At 49.6% G+C, this 16,823-nt stretch overlaps 2 protein-coding genes across 3 annotated transcripts; one reads left to right on the forward strand and one right to left on the reverse strand.

Annotated features, from left to right (window-relative positions):
• Positions 1–211: 211 nt before the first annotated feature.
• Positions 212–4,114, forward strand: strada (STE20 related adaptor alpha). Of its 2 annotated transcripts, XM_028818360.2 has the most exons (12): positions 212–320; positions 425–482; positions 702–730; positions 1,760–1,862; positions 1,959–2,080; positions 2,171–2,279; positions 2,360–2,483; positions 2,669–2,840; positions 2,930–3,034; positions 3,105–3,346; positions 3,643–3,685; positions 3,766–4,114. In XM_028818360.2, exons 1-12 carry the CDS (start codon positions 309–311, stop codon positions 3,922–3,924), a joined length of 1,278 nt encoding a protein of 425 aa, XP_028674193.1. In that variant the 5' UTR covers positions 212–308; the 3' UTR covers positions 3,925–4,114. The 2 variants fall into 2 exon arrangements, with proteins under 2 accessions (XP_028674193.1, XP_028674195.1); XM_028818362.2 differs by lacking the exons at positions 425–482; positions 702–730.
• A 59-nt stretch (positions 4,115–4,173) lies between these two features.
• Positions 4,174–15,727, reverse strand: rnf113a (ring finger protein 113A). Its single transcript, XM_028818365.2, has 10 exons — positions 15,576–15,727; positions 11,037–11,116; positions 7,426–7,521; positions 6,661–6,768; positions 6,297–6,406; positions 6,107–6,213; positions 5,941–6,030; positions 4,610–4,703; positions 4,428–4,534; positions 4,174–4,340 (listed from the first exon to the last, which is right to left on the reverse strand). The coding sequence occupies exons 1-10, from the start codon at positions 15,679–15,681 to the stop codon at positions 4,264–4,266; spliced, it is 975 nt and encodes a 324-aa protein (XP_028674198.1). The 5' UTR covers positions 15,682–15,727; the 3' UTR covers positions 4,174–4,263.
• Between the last annotated feature and the right edge of the window lie 1,096 nt (positions 15,728–16,823).

Genomic DNA, 16,823 nt, shown 5'->3' on the forward strand with positions numbered 1-16,823 from the left:
GGGCTCTCAAGTGTTTCCGAGTTGAGTTTTGGGGTGCGTCTTGGCTGATGTGAACTGTAGGACTGATGTGTGGTTTGGTCTCCGTGATCAAGTCGCGCTTCATCTTCTCTGCTAGCAAACCCAGTGAGGTGACGGCGAGCGTACAGCGCAGACCACCACGACTGGGCGTCACACCTTGGCAGGCAGCAGCTGACGTTGTTTGTTTCCGCAGGTTGGACCCTCCCGGTGTCTCCCACTGACGTCCCGTCCTCACCTTCAGGTTGCTCCTTTCCTGTTCCATGGAGTTGCAGAGCATGTGATGCGCCTCCATGTCTTTCCTGGTGAGTACCCGCCATCTCGAGGCGCCCCCCCCCCCCCCGGACCGCGGCTCCACAGTCCGCCCACCCGCGTCACAGCAGAGTCTCTTCTGTCTCTTGTATTGCAGCGTTGGGTCTCCGAGAAACTCAGCGTTGAGAGTTTGAGGGATCTGGAACTGTTTGGAGGTACGGGGCGGCTTCACATGGGGGGGGGGGGCGGCAGCATCTAATGAAGAATGGGTCTTTATGGGGGGGGTGGGGGGTTGGGACCTGAAACTTAACAGTGCCAGAAGGTGGGCAGTAGTGGCCACCGCCACATCGTCCCAGCATGCCGTGCCACCGACAGGGAGGGGCCTCTTCTGCCCAAGACGTGTGCCCTCACTGTGTTTGATTTCTCTACCCCAGAGCAGCCTCAGGGGAGCTCGCAGCGGACCGTAAGTGTGCCTCCGCCGGCCCACCTGCATGCATGAGTGTGCTTCTTAGTGAGTGGCGTCCGCTCTGCAGTCAGAGGTCTCATGGGGGGGTTGTGTCTCTCTGGCCTGGTGGTCCGAGGGTCCTAATGAAACCTCACTTCAGACGGACTCCCCCACGTTGCTTGTGACTGCCCCTCTGTTCTTGTCACCGTGTTTCTCGCTGCCCGTCACCCGTGTTGTGCATTTCCTTCCCTGAGCCTGTGTTCGTGTGTGCCATCTGTCACCTTGGAGTTGTGTGCTGTGGCACTTGATGACTTTTTTTCCGTCTAGGTGTTCCAGTCTGCGAGTGCATGAAGATGAGAGGGTGGGCCACGGTCCACTAACTGGAGGGGTCTCGGCTGTTCGTGGCCCCCTAGCCTATCAGCAGTCCCTTGCAGCCCAGTGGCCGCTTTTTCTCCAGGGTCTCCATTTTCCACCTGCACTGGTGACTTTTCGTTGATCCAGTGTGAGTGAACTGGCATCCTGCCCAGGGTTTGGTGTACCCCGAGGGCACAGTGCTGCTCTTTAGCCACTGAGCGCCTGTAATGGATGGAGGGATGTATGCTTGGCATGACTCATGGGTCCTGAGGCTGGCACCATAGTGGGCATGTGCCTGTGCATTGGCGAGGCCTGGCGTGTGTGTCCCTCATCCCCTACGGAGTCCCAGACGTCTCCACGGGGGTCTCGTGTCTGTCCGCCACGCTGTTCCTCTTTCAATCCCAGTGTGCTTTTCTTCCCTCCAGATCTGATGCAGCCGGCCGCCTCTTCTGGCCAATGCTGTCCCTGACAGTCCTGCTGTGGCGCTGCCTTACCAGACTCGAGGCACGTTAGTTGGCATCCCACGCTGCCGCTGCACGGCTGGCCCGGTGCCACCTGCTGCCTACCAGTTTTTTTTTTTTTGTTTTTCTGAGAATGGAGTGCCAGGCTTGCTCTTTCAGAAGTGAGGCCCATGAGAACGTGGGGTCTCCTGTGCTGCCAGGGTCTTGTCAGCGCCTCTCTCTGTTTCTCCAGGCCCATGAGGAGAGCTACGAGTCTTTAGCGTCGCTCCCGCCTCGGGACGCCATGGGGAGCTTTGTGCCCGACAGCTGCTCCTACGACCTGCTTACTGTCATAGGTATGATGGGGGGGTGTGAGAAGATGCGGCCGGTGGCACAGGCTGCCCACTTCTGCCACTGCCCTGGTGACCTGAGTCACACTTTCCCAATTGCAGGCTGCGGACTGGAGGACTTGATGACTGTGAACCTGGGGAGGTACCGGCCGACGGGGGACTATGTGGCCATTCGCAGGATAAACTTGGAAAGCTGCACCAATGAAATGGTGAACTTCCTACAGGTAGGCAAGTGGGTGGTACTGAGGGGTGCGAAGGCCGGCAGGCGGGCACATGCCACTCTTTAATAATGTCCACTTGTTTGTTACCTTCAGGGGGAGCTGCATGTGTCCAAGCTGTTTCATCATCCCAACATCCTACCCTACAGGAGCATCTTCATCTCCAAAAACGAGCTGTGGGTCATCACGCCATTCATGGCCTACGGTAGGCTGCTGGACAGGCGGGCGCAGCCTCTGCTCTTTAACTGTGAACAAGCGTGTCACTTGATGTCCTCTCTTCTGCAGGTTCAGCTAAAGATTTAATAAGCAATCACTTCACTGATGGCATGAGTGAGCTGGCAATCGCCTACATCCTGCAGGGCGTGGTGAAGGCGCTGGACTACATCCACCACATGGGCTACGTGCACAGGTACGGGCAGACCCCATCATTCCTGTCCTCACCTGCGATGGCTCTCTTGCGGCCTGCAAGCAGTCACAGTGCCACCCCAGGGTAGTGACACATCCTCCAACTAGGCCTGACTGACCACCCTTACTCGATGCCCGTTATGACCGAGCCCTCACCCACAGTTTCACATGTCTCTCTGTGCCCTGCAGGAGTGTGAAGGCCAGCCACATCCTCATCTCCGCCGACGGCCAGGTTTACCTGTCTGGCCTGCGCAGTATCTTCAGCCTCATCCGTCACGGCCAGCGGGCCCGGGTGGTACACGACTTCCCCCAGTACAGCATGAAGGTGCTGCCCTGGCTAAGCCCCGAGGTCCTGCAGCAGGTGAGTGGCTGGGAGGCAGCTGGTGGGGTGTCCCACGATGCATGACTAAGGCAGAGTAACTCCTGCTCACTGGCATCTTCTCTCAACAGAATCTGCAGGGATATGATGCCCGCTCAGACATCTACAGCCTTGGGATCACCGCCTGTGAGCTTGCCAATGGCCACGTGCCTTTTAAAGACATGCCAGCTACCCAGGTGGGTGATTCTGGGAAGACTACTCTCCCCTGTACCACTTGTACCTTTCTAACGTGTTTCCCCCTTTCAGATGCTTCTGGAGAAACTGAATGGAACTGTACCCTGCCTGCTGGACACCAGCACCATCCCACCAGAGGAGCTCACCATGAAGCCGTCCCGCTCGGGGGCCGACTCGGGCATCGGAGAAAGCACGGGCGCCTGTGGCATCAGGCCATCAAATGGGGAGCCCAGTCAGCACCCCTACAATCGCACCTTCAGTGCCCACTTCCATAGCTTTGTCGAGCTTTGTTTGCAGAGGGACCCTGAGCGCAGGTAGGTGCGGCTTGGGCATCCATAGTGAGACGGTTTTGGGTATAAGGAGGGGTGCAGACGCCAAGAACACTGATCTCAAGCTATCCCCTAGGTGGCATGGGCCAGGATTGCTGGGTAAGAGAAGGTCACCTGCTCGATTTTGGTTTTTCTTAATGGGAGGTGGGCCTCTGCCCCCAGGGAATTGTGGGATTTTTCCCCCCCCCCTATCACATTGAGCTCCTGGTCGGGGTTATCACAGTGCTACATGGTGCTGTTATGTTAAATTGTGTGCCATTTGCTCTGTCTTTCCCCCACAGACCCTCTGCCAGCGCCCTGCTTGGTCACTCCTTCTTCAAACAGGTACGGGTGGGCCATCACGGTGAGGTTGGATGCTGTTGTCTGTACCCATCTTAATGGCAGCTTCTCTCTCATCCCTACAGATAAAGCGCCGCGCTTCAGATGCCCTCCCTGAACTCCTCCTACCCGTCTCGCCCATCAGAAACTTGGAGTGCGTGCAGCGGCACAACGACTCGACGGCAGCGCTGGCCAGCTTGGAGTCCAGCCTGAGCCAGCTCGAAGTGGACGACTGGGACTTCTAAGGGTCCTCCGTTCAGCCCCCCTCTAGGGCTGCATTACAAATGGCAACAGAGCTGGACCCTGTCGTCCCAGACGGCCAACTGCTGCTGCCGCTCTCTCGCCATGAACTGGATAGCGAGTGGGCCACGCCATGGCCGCCCCCTAAAACTCTGTTTCACCATCTAGTGAAATAAATCAGAATTTCAGAGCCGACTTTGGGCCGCACTCTGCTTTCAGATAAACCTTCAGAATCGGACGTGCGTCTGGCCGAGAGGGTTTGAAATGTTTAATTACAAGTGGTAAGACGACACACAGAAAAATAAAAAGCAAACCGGGAGGACTTGCTGGCCAGCGGGCTCCCGTCACGAGTTCTCGGGGTCTTCCTGGTCTGATGGCTCCGACTCGGGCACCTGCATCTTCTGCAGTTTGCTTATCAGTTCTGTGGGGAGGGAGACGAGTGGAGTTTCATTAAAAGTGAAGCGGCTGGCAGGACGGCCAACATCCCCCACACAAACACACAGAGTACCTTTGGCCGGGTTGAAGACGCCATTTGTCTGCTGGTTGCACACGTAGCACCGTTTGGATTTTCGGTAATGCTGCAGGGCACAGCGCTCACAGAAATAGTGGCGACACCTGTGGGGAGCAGCGACACCCAGTTAAAAGGAGAGCCACCAGTGAGGGGAACACCGGCGCCATCGGCACACCTACTTGGTGACAATTGGGTTTTTGAAGGAGTCCCTGCAAATGAAGCACTTGAAAGGGAGGTCTTCATCGTCGCTGCTCACCTCGTAGTTCTCATTGTCTGTGCAGAAAACAAAATGGGTGACAACAGAGTTAACAAAATGCTAAAATGCAGAAGAGCTGCTTGGGTGCTCAAAGTTGCTTTTGTTGTTACCCTTAGCAGGCACTCACTCGGAGCACGAGACCCCCCACACACTGGACACGTCTCATTTTTAAAAGGTTTGCATCCTTGCTGATGTTTACTGTCTGTCCACATTTGTCACAATGAATGGCTTCAGCACTTTGGAGAAAGGGAACCAAAGGAAGGTTCAGCATCATCTCTAGATTGCCACTTAATTTAAGGCACTTGTCCCCTCAGTTAGTGACTCAAACAGCTGACTCAAGGTCACTGTCTGCACTTGGCCAACCCTCACCACGAGGGGGACGTCATCGCCACAACACCACCAGGCCTTGATCAAAGCAGAGTCAACGAGAGAGGATGACAATCGTGGAGACTTCAGGATCAGGAAAGCACGACCCTGAGAGCCAGTTACTCCACAAGGAGAAGATTTGAAAGAGCCCAGCCCTCCAAAGTGACCCCAGTGATGACCTATTCAAGAAGTTACTTAGGAGCCAAGAAAGGCCAGAGAACCACAGGCCTCTCCAGCCCCAGCAAAGGTCAGTGATTAGGACTCCATGATGAAGAAACACCAAGCTGATCTCAGAGTCCTTTTGGAATAATGACGAGTCCAAAGTTGAACGCTGTGGGGGTGCAGTGGAAGATCTGCCATGATTGGAGAAACCAGGAATTGTGCCAAATGTTCTTAAGAATGACGTCCAATCGTCTGTCCGTTTCACGAAGACCAGGAGCTGAAGGGTCACTGGGTTATGCAGCAGGATGACATCTACAAGTGAAGGGTTTGGAGTGAACAGGCCAAGTCCTGACTGGAACCCAACAGGTGGGCTGCAAAGAGCAGTTCATGCCCACAAACGTACCAGTGTGTCCGAGTTAGAGAAGAGTGGGCTAAAATGAACCTAACGTGAAAGGCGGTGACCAGCCGACAGGAAGGATGTGGCCGTGATTATTCATTGGGGTGATAGTGTGGCTGTTTCTTGACTAACGTCTCAATTTATAAACTGCACTGCGAGTTCACTCGGGTTCCTTTTCTTTATAAAATAGCATTTTGTCTGAAGCCATTCGTTATGTAAAACACACAAAAACAGGGCATCAGCAAGGGGGCAGACTCTTGATCTCCCAGCCTGAACTGTAGACACTAAGGCCCACTGCGGTGTGGTGATGTGACTGCAGCACAACTCACCTGCCATTCCATAATGTCCTTCATCCAACTCCCGCTCGATCTGCCAGCCATGCTTGTAGTCCGACCGGTCATGAAGGAACTTGCAGCTGTCTGTGAGCACAAGAGGCCATTTAGTGAAGTCACCCGCCAATACGACTGCTAACCCTCCGCCACCCCCAGCACAAACCTCCAAAGCCACAGAAGCCGGTCTCCTTGTAGTCCTTGCAGATGTCAGGCTGGTAGTCCCACCTCACTGTTGCCCGCAGGTGCTCTGGCGCTCGAATGGGACCTTTCCTAGAGGACAAGGAGACAAAACACAAGTAAATAACGGGCAACAAATGGCCTGAGGAGCAAGTCGGCCCCTCGGAGAAGCTTACCGGACCATTCCTGAGGAGGCGTTCCCCATGGAGGTGTCCTTGGGTTTGATGAATTTGTGGTAATTATTAATGCCTCTGTAGATTTTGTCATCTTCTTTACCAGAGAGTTCCTGCACAAGGACACAAAGTGAACAGTGGGGGTAATTGGTATAGTGTGGCACAAAGCAGATGTATGCCCGCCAATGTGCTGGCCGACATCCAACTGATGTGGAGGTGTAAGTTATAAGGTGAGGCCTTAGTCAGCAGACGTGTGTGACCTACACTTCAATTTGGGTTGGGTCCTTACTGGTCAGTACGTCACCAAGAAGAACACAACAGAGAAACTTGGGGACAACTGCCAGGGGGGCGGGCCAAGGGGACTCACCTCCTGGACCTTCTGGCTGCGCTCGAAGATGGCCTGGGCATCCCGGTCCTTCTCGGTGTCCAACTCGTATACCGCTGTGGCCCCCATGTCATCTGGACCTTCTCGTTTCTATGGACAAAAGACACAGCGTTGGCCGAGTGGCCTTTAACATGCAATAAAGAGCCTTTCTTCAGTAATTTGTGTCACTCTTTTATTATTTTATTTTACAAATTAGCCTATAAAGCCCACTCTATAATTCTACCAATTTCATGTAACTGCAGGTGGCACCGACACTTAACCACCACTCTGAACTAAAGGTGACGGGGACAGGCAGTAGTCGTCACACAAATTGTGACATGTGCAGAGTGTGGCGAGGATTTCAAGATGGCTGCCATTGAAAGCGCAATGTCCTAATGGGAAGAAAGGAAGGAAAATGGAAGAAAGATGTAAAGTGGTTAAAAGGCAAAAACAAGACCACCAAAGGAGAATGAACCCAAAAGCACAACACAGCAGACAGCATAGGTTTTTTTAAAGGATAATTAGAGAGAGAAGACATCAAGTTCAGGGTGGACATTAATAAGCCATGATCAGGCGAACACTAAAATACAAAATGAAGAGAGGAAGCTCAATCAGCCTCTGAAGATGGCAATGCACAGAGACTGGCAGAGGGCCGCCCTGCTCTCCTCATAGACGATCGAGTCCCGATGTCAGTCAGGTCAGCGGGCTGGTGAAGTATGTGCCATCACGCTGTGTAGTGGCCGAGTGACACCAGACTGGCATACTTACGGCGGAGCGAGACGACTTGTAGGAGACGCCGACAGACTCCTTCTGGCTCTTGTCGCTGTCGCTGTCGGATATCTGCTCTCTCTCCGTCTTCTTTGACTGGAAAACAAAGAGCGGTCACTGTGACACAAGTCCAGAGGTCACTGGCCACATGTGACCAAATAAAAAATACAAGAAAAGAGCCAGCAGTGTTCAAGTTCGGACCCTTCGCACACAAGTGCAGCCCCTCAAACCGACAGGGTTTGACGCCCAGTGAGCCAGTCCTTACCTGAACAGCGTAAACTACACTCCTGCACTTTGGGTCGTGGTCACAGCAGAAAGGCGCTATATAAGAATCCAGGCTGTTAGTTGTGTTTGGTGTTATACCAGCATGGTCACCACACACTGCTCAAGGGGGGTTAAAGAGCGGGTGCAGCCACTAAATCAAATCCCTTTTTTTGGGGGTTGACGTTTTGGATCCAAACTACCACCAGCCCCCACCTTAGAAGACCACCTCTGGCTGCATCAGACAAAGATGTGAACAGCACTGCATCATCATCATCACTGTCGTGTACTGGAAGAACCAAAACTCAAACTGAACCATTTCAAGGTCGGAGAGCACGAGTCTACATCAGGGTCCTGACTACTGGTGTGTGCAGCAAAGGCAACCGACGTGGAAAACATCCATGGAAAAACCAGAAAGCAGACGTTCCTCGTGTGGTGTAATCCACAGGCCGGTTATTCAGGCGTTCGCTCAGGACAAGCAGAGCACGTGCAGTTCAAACTGATGGCAGGAGGGGGAGAGATGGTCAGATCTTCAGTTCAAAAAGGCAGCCCATGTGGTGTTCAGGTTTCCCATTTATTCTGGAAGTATCCGCTCTTCACGTTTTAAGAAAGCAGCTGGATAACCGGCACGTGGATTTATGAAACATGGGATACCAGAGGCAACTTTCGTTTGTTTTCCATGGACGTTTTTTTACATCGTTTAGTGCCGTACAGCACTGCTCACCGTTGCCTTCCCTTCTATCTGAAACTTTGTTTTTTTTTTTAATCTCCATTTTGCACGAAAGCAGGAGATGAAACTACTCGGCAGGGCTGTGCCATGTCTTTAAAGTTCTCATCGTCAATTCAAACCATCGAGGATGTCTGGTGCCATCGCCTGCGCCCGGGACACAGCTGTTTTGTGCTCTCACAGACCGCCGTGACTCCATAGCTCTGGTACTCGGTAAGGTTACTATGAGGAGGCAGAGGGGAAGTTCGTTTAAAATAACTAAAAATCACAACGCTCTCCGATTAGATCTGCCTGCCTCATCCCAGAATGATGTGAATCAATGTCTACCAGTTTTAGGAAACTAGAACTTTAACTCACTCAAACACAGCATCCTCAGTTGTTGTTCTCCTATCAATTATGGAGAATCCACTGCATCCACTAAACAGTGTCATGTCCAGACAGAGGAGCAGCTTCAGCGACAGACTGCTGTCCCCGTCCTGCTCCACTGACAGACTGAGGAGATCGTTCCTCCGCCACACTATGTGACTCTTCAGTTCCACCCAGGGGGGTAAACATTAACATTATACAAAGTTATTGTCTGTCTGTATACCTGCATTGTTAGAACAATATTGTTTTTTGTATCAATATGCTGCTGCTGGAGTATGTGAATTTCCCCTTGGGATTAATAAAGTTATCTATCTATAAGGGACTGGGCATGCGTTACAAAAGAAAACTCACGCTTTGTGTTCACTTGACTTGGCAGCAGCGCACTTGTGGCCTTTTCTTATCATGTGTGCAAACGACATGCCGCTCAGAGCGCCAATTGGTATTGTGAGCTTCGAGGTGCACGCAGGAGGACAACGGCGCTGGCTTTAAAAGAACGTGAGGCCCAGCTTTGATATACCGCTATGGTGTAATCGGCCTACTTCATATTAATTACCCCTGTGCATACGTACAGTTACATTCCTGATGTAGTGACCCTCCGTGTGGATACAGGAGAAAGGAGGACAACGGAGAAATAATAAAAAAGGGTCATTCATCTTGATGGCTACAATAAGTCATTTTACAGTGATGTTACAGTACAATACCGTTTATTATTTTAGAGCCTAAAATCACACAAGGAGGGCCGCAATGGGCTTTAACAGGCCCTGCCTTTGACAGCCCCCCAGCCTCGACTCTCCAAAAAGACAAGGAAAAACTCCCAAAAACAAAAATGGAAGAAACCTCAGGTAAGACAGTTCAAAGAGAGGCCCCTTTGCAGGTAGGTTGGGGGTGCAGTGGGTCTCAAACAAAGGGGGTCAACACAACACACAGAACAGGACACAAGTCGCCCTCAATACAATACAACATGACAATAAGAAAGATGACAAGGACTGAGCAGAAGTCAACACGAGATGATATCCCATAATAGCATTTGAATTTGTTCAAAGAGTCCTGGGGACCCTATCGGCCATCAAGCTGCCTCCCCCTATCGGCCATTCCAGCACTGGGCCAGCCAACAAAACAAAAGAACCAAAGAAATCCGTCAGAACTCCACGGAGAGCACCGACTGCGGCTCTGGTGTTGCACTCGGCTCCAAAGCCTGCCATCTCCCGTTTGCTCCTTTCAGTCCCGTTCGTTACTCGTTGGCCCTCCCGACTCCCGCACTCTGCTCCAGATCCCGTTTTTAACCCTTTAACCCCACAGAGTGCCCTCCTGTGACCGTCAAAGCCTGGTGAGGTCAGCCCTCGGTTTCTTTCAGCAGTTTGTATTTGCACAGACTGAAGTCAGCGGCCGGTGCCCAAAGAAATGGCAAGTCAGCCACTTGAGCTTACAGACGGCCCACTTCACAGCTGAGACCCCACACTATCGGCCCACAAGCAGTGATTGAAGTCAAACCAAATGACTGGCAGAACTCCATTTAGTCAGCCCCTTGTTCCTCCTCCCAATCCCTCGGCAGTCAAGAGTGCCTGTGTATTGGTATATTGGGGGACTCCCTTGAAGCTTCGGCTGCCCTCCCTCAACTACAGCGCACTGCCACCAAACAAGCCAAGCACAGCAATGTCACACGTCTCCTGCTGCGAACAGGAAAGCCCGACAGCCGCTCTGCGAGGCGCGAGATTAACAAACTGAAAAAGGGACGGCTGCAGTGTGGAGCTTTGAGGAAATTCCTGCAAATGTTTGGATCCAATCAGCAATGTTTCTTTATATTGACGATGTGTCAGCCAATCAGCGATGGACGCTATCATCGATCATCAGCTCTGCTCTACTACTCGGAGTAAGTAACAAATTAAAATATCTTTGGGGGGGGGGAGGGGTAGCACTCAGAGATTATCGAGGTGACAGGATCAAAGTGTTTCAAATTACGAAAGGAATGTGAATCGAGGGTCTTACTTTAGAATGAATTACTCAACAAGAACACGGGGCACAGCCAGAAACGTGTTAAGTGTAAGTTTGGCCGAGTTTTACTTCACATAAAGAACCACAGACACATGACATAAATCACCAAGTAGTGAGGCGGACAGCAGGATTTTAGGGACCCTCAGATCTTGACTTGATGCTGTTCTGCTGAGGTTACATTAATTGGACTGGTGGGTCTGTTGGGCTGGACGGCCCGCTCTCGACTAAACTGATCTAGTGTCCTAAATGCGGTGCTCAGTCCTACCTGCTGGATCATTGGGTTGAAGACACTGCTGGACTTCTTCTTGCGGACGACCACATTACTCTCCTCTTCACTGTGGCTAGCTGCAGAAGACAAGACAAGAGATACACCATTAGGAGTGCTTGGAGTCCCACACCCTGGCACCCCCCAAGGTCCTCTGTGATTGCCCATTCACTGTGGCTTTGTCTCCTACTCTCTGGGACTTTTCCTTGGTTTGTCCATTGGCACCATTGATGATCTTGTCTTGATGTCAGGCTCATTCCAGGTGCCCTGTGGCTGTTGGAACTGCACTCTAGAGCTTTTGTTTTATTTTGTTTACTTGTCACATTGTCTGTCACAAAAATGCTTACTATCTGTAGCCTTACGTGTACCTTCAGAATCCACGTCTGCCTCAACTTCTATGGCTCGCCACTCTGTCTCTCAGCCGTAGTGCCCGCTTCTCAGACTCGGACATTATGTCTGAGGTGCCCTGCTAGCCTCCCGTCCACTTTCATACTAATGTAAGCAAAGACTTTTAGTGAGCCACTGTGACATGTAAGGGCTTTTCATACACATAAATAAATTTACAATGAGAATCTAACCTGACAGGGAGATGAGTCAAGTGCTGACGTCCCCATTTGGCCAGGGTCATCAGGGTCAATAGCCAAGCAATCTCTGGAGTCGGCAAACCCATTGTACCCAGTTTAGGAGTTTGCATTAGAAGGTATAAAAAAAATGTCATGTCATTCTCCAACCCGCCATAACTTAACACAGGGCCACGGGGGTCTGCTGGAGCCAATCCCAGCCAGCACTGGGCATAAGGCAGGAACAAACCCCGGGCAGGGCACACACACACACCAAAAATAAAAAAAACACTGCATGGAACTCCACATCTGACCTACGGACGGATGGAAGACGTCACTCCTGCTTGTGCCCAAATAAAGGTTACATCAAAGACTGGACAAGCGCCATTCACAGGAAACCCCAACTGTGTCACTCTTTGGTCAAGTATAGCTGTCCTTTGACTATTATATCATTGCGAGTGTTAATATTAAACAGAAGCAAGTATGATCTTCCATTAGTGTTCCTGATTCTTTTGATCACCGCTATACCATTAGGGAATAACATCTACGTACAAACACACACCACATTCCAAATTATTATGCAAATGATATTTTTCTCTAATTTTCCTAAATAGTCGATGCAAGTGGCAGTCAGCATAATGTTTGAACCATCAACCATTAGAGTATAATTCGAATGTTACTGAACAAACCTCCTAATTATAACGGTATGTTTTTCAAAAATAAAAAACTTAAAAATGCACTGTTCCAAATTATTACGCACAACAGAGTTTCAAAACATTTTCTAGGCTGTAATGAACTGAAAATGGTCATTTGTTGAAATTGCAGCATATTTACTGAAATCAAAAGCTATTTCAATCAAAAACATCTTAACGGGTCAAGTTACTTTTTAACATAGGACCCCTTATTTGACAGCAGCTTCACAATTCTTACATCCATTGAACTTGCGAGTTTTTGGAGAGTTTCTGCTTGAATTTCTTTGCAGGATGTCAGAATAGCCTCCCAGAGCTGCTGTTTGGATGTAAACTGCCTCCCACCCTCATAGATCTTTTGCTTGAGGATGCTCCAAAGGTTCTCAGTAGGATTGAGGTCAGGGGAGGATGGGGGCCACACCAGGAGTTTCTCTCCTTTTTTGCTGATAGCAGCCAATGATGCAGAGGTATTCCTTGCAGCATGAGATGTTAACTTGTCATAAATGAAGATGATTTTCTTACGAAAAGCACAGTTCTTCTTTTTGTATCATGGAAGAAATTGGTCAGTCAGAAACTCCACATACTTTTCAGAGGTCATTTTCACACCTTCAGGAACCGACCAGCTCTCTCCCCATGATTCCGGCCCAAAACATGACTCCGCCACCTCCTTGCTGACATCGCAGCCTTGTTGGGACATGGTGGCCATCCACCACTCCATCCATCTGGACCATCCAGGGTTGCATGGCACTCATCTGTAAACAAGACTGTTTGTAAATTAGTCTTCATGTGGTTCTGGGCCCACTGCAGCCGTTTCTGCTTGTGATCATTGGTTAGGGGTGGCCGAATAGAAGGTTTATGCATAACTGCAGTCCTCTGGAGGATCCTGATCCTTGATGTTCGCAGGACTCCAGAGGCACCAGCAGCTTCAAATACCTGTTTGCTGCTTTGTAATGGCATTTTAGCAGCTGCTCTCTTAATCCGATGTATTTGTCTGGCAGAAACCTTCCTCATTTTGCCTTTATCTGCACAAACCCGTGTGTGCTCTGAGTCAGCCACAAATCTTTTAACAGTACGATGATCACGCTTAAGTTTTCATACCTTGTCCAAGACATTCAACTATTTCGCGCTTTTCAGTAGCAGAGAGATCCTTTTTCTTTCCCATAGTGCTTGAAAATGGTGGTCTGCTTAATAATGTGGAACATCCTACTTTAGTAGTTTTTCCTTTAATTGGGCTCACCTGGTAAGCTAATTATCACAGGTGTCCGAGATTGATTTCAGTGATCAAAAGAGCCCTGAGACACAATACCATCCATGAGTTTAATTGAAAACAAAATATTTAATCTTTATGACACTTAAATACAATTTGCATAATAATTTGGAACACGGTGTGTATATACTATATATATACAGTGGAACCTCTAGATACGAGTTTAATTCGTTCCAGAACTGAGCTTGTATAGCGAATTTCTCGTATCTAGAACAAACTTCCCCATTGAAAATAATGGAAATCCAGTTAATCCGTTCTGCACCCCAAATATATTAACATAAAAATCAATTTTCCTAATAAATAACACTGATAAATTATATATACTGTAGTCTACCTTTAATAAATAACACTGGTAAATAATATAACTGATTATTAAAAGAATCAAAACAGGTGTCCAAAGTGCAGTAGAGCATTCAATAAATCTTTAAATAAATAATCCTTAAAACAGTTGTGAAGTGGAGGTTTAAAATACACAAGAATAACAATCCTTTAACACGAGGTTAAAACGTCAACAGGAAGCAGTCTTTAAAAACAGATGACAATCCCCGGTGCTTCTTCTCTGTTAGCGTCTCACCTATTTCTCCCATGCGGGCTCTAAAACAGGCGAGACACTCTTAATGCAGCTGACCTTCTCTACACCGTCCTGCTTCAGCTGTTTGGCTCGCCTGTTCAGCTACACGTGAGCCTGCGCGAGCCTGCACTTGCCTGCCTGCCTGCCTGCCTTCTCTCTCTCTCTCTCTCTCTTTTACTTTTTCTCCCCCTTAACCTGCTCGCGCTTCTCTATATATGCGGGGAGGACATGGCAGCTGCAGCCCATCAGCCACAGGAACAATCATGGATGTGGGCAGTTTCCCACCTGTGCACTTAAGTGAGAAACGCAGACACCGCAGATCGCGGCTCGCAACTGCTACCACGCCCCCTTGCTAAGCCGCGAGCTATACCCACAGCCTGGCTCGTGGCTCGTTACGCGAACCAATGCTCGTATTTAGAGCTGAATTTTTCGCTCATACTTTCCTCGTATTTTGAATTTCTCGTATACAGAGGTGATCGTATCTCGAGGTTCCACTGTATATATATATATATGGGTTTAGGTAAGACTGCGATCTTTAATGAACCTTTTTTCCAGGATGCATGCGCCCCCTGCTGGATACAACTCCCCATCTTTGACGACGACTCTCAGCGTGCCTCCTCGTGTGTCTCACTCACACTTCCCCTTTCCATGGCAACACCAAAGCCAAACTGACAGATCTGATTGGCGTATTCTTGTCTTTGTTTTGTAAATAAAGGAATGTAAAAATCGATGACGTTTCCCTCTCGCCTGGGTTATAACACCCGAGTACCGGGTCTTGTTATTAAGTTGACGACTTTCTATTTTTCTGACATTACCCAGTCCACTCGTGACGTGCTTCGTGATCGGGGTGTTGGCCGTCAATGGGTGCAGACAAGCGGGCGATACCTCGACAGCTGGAGACGTCACGGGAGGTGCGGTGAAAGCGATAAGGAGGCGCGGAGAGCGTAGCGTGGTGTGTCCACTGTGCCCATCGCGGGTCGGTTCCAGCCGGATTAGGGGGCCATAACGGCCACTCTGAGCTGGAGCGGACGGACATGTGGGATTGCCGCTTTCTCCCCACTTAACGGTGACACTTCTGTTAAGACTTCAATAATTGTAAACATTTATAGAAATAAACGCGCACACTTTAAGAAAGAAATACGCAGGCTATAAAGGAGGAGCTCTCCGTGAAAGGCGCTATATAAAGAGTAATACTTGACATTATTAGGATGTGAAGGACTGACCACCGACAGGCAAAAGCTTCCGCCGGTGGTCCAAAGCCTTGCCATTTTCTCGTTAAGCACGAGTGGCGGTGTTCCCCGTGCCGGGTGGACCGGCTCTCTCGTCGTCCAGTCGGCCTGCTTTAAAAGGCGGACACTGCAGGACAAAACACGAAGGTCCGCTAGAGAGCGAGCCAATGCATCTCGGGCGCTACACACGTACGTTCGTAAACGACCCCTCGACCACACGCACCTGAGTCACTGTCGCCTGTTTTCCGCTTGCGAGCGCTGAACTTCTTGGCGCTTTTTTTAAACAGAAAAGTGCACGTAGCCTTCGATCGCTCGTTCTCGTCCGCCATATTTGTTTGCCTCGCGCCTCCTGGGACGCAGGAATATGACGACAGCGGCGCCCAACATCGCAGGCAGATGACGTAGGCGACACTCGCTATATGAATACCAGACTGCGCGGTCGGTACGGCTTTCATGTTCTCAAAGAATGGTTAAGATGTGGAAAGAAATTTATAAATATAATTCAGTCCCTGCATTCTGATTCAAATATTTTAGTTTCTTTGCCTTATGAGACTTTTAAAGTTTGTCGTGGAATAAAGAAAGGGGGTCCCTTATGTCCTATTTATTACAGTCGCGGAAATGCTTATATTAAAATTCAGATATTACTAAAAGTAATGAACATGGAAAAACATTAACCATTAGTCAGTTTGTTGATGAAACTGCTTAAAAATATCTTAACGATGTCCCAGAAACACTGCAGTTATTAGACTGCATCAGGTTTAACTTTAAATCTTTAGAAATGTGAAATAACGCCACCCTTGACGGTTGTCTCGTAATTAAAGCTAATTAACGTTCCGATTAAATCCAATGTAAAATATCTGGCGATGGAGTGGAAGGTTGCATATTCACAGTATGTGTGACAAACGTAAATCTCAACGCGACACATCATCGAGTTTATTTAACAAAAATGAAAAACCTCTCAAGATGTACCCACCCAGCTGACTCGTCAGCTGTTTCACGATTTACGTTTACTTTGGAGTGAAAAAAATGTATTAAATGAGAATATCCACATTAATCAAAAGATTTTCAAGACTGTGGTGTACAAGCTCCAGCCTCTCAATGCCTCAATGGTGCTTGCAATTCTCTTTAAGTGGCGTCACGCATGCGCACCTGAGGATCATCCTGCTGGCTCCGCTAAGGTAAGCGTTACCATTCTGGGACGAGAGGGGTGACGTCACTGACGGCATCTTCTCTTTCACCTGTAGTTCCAAGAAGCCTAACCACGCCCATGGTTCCCAGCGCGAGCACCGCCCCTTCTGGGCAAGACAATCCCCAGAGGGTGGGGTCCGCTTAGGACCCTCCACCATCAGAGCGCCAGACAGGAGAATCTTTTGTGCAGCTGTTGTTTACATTGTGCCCTGGTGTGCCCTTTCATTGTTGCTCTTAACATAAATGGGGTGCCAGGTTGGTGCCCCCAATACTCCTTTGTGGC

This window comes from Erpetoichthys calabaricus, chromosome 14 (genome assembly GCF_900747795.2).
Source record: "Erpetoichthys calabaricus chromosome 14, fErpCal1.3, whole genome shotgun sequence".
Taxonomy (NCBI): Eukaryota; Metazoa; Chordata; class Cladistia; order Polypteriformes; family Polypteridae; genus Erpetoichthys; species Erpetoichthys calabaricus.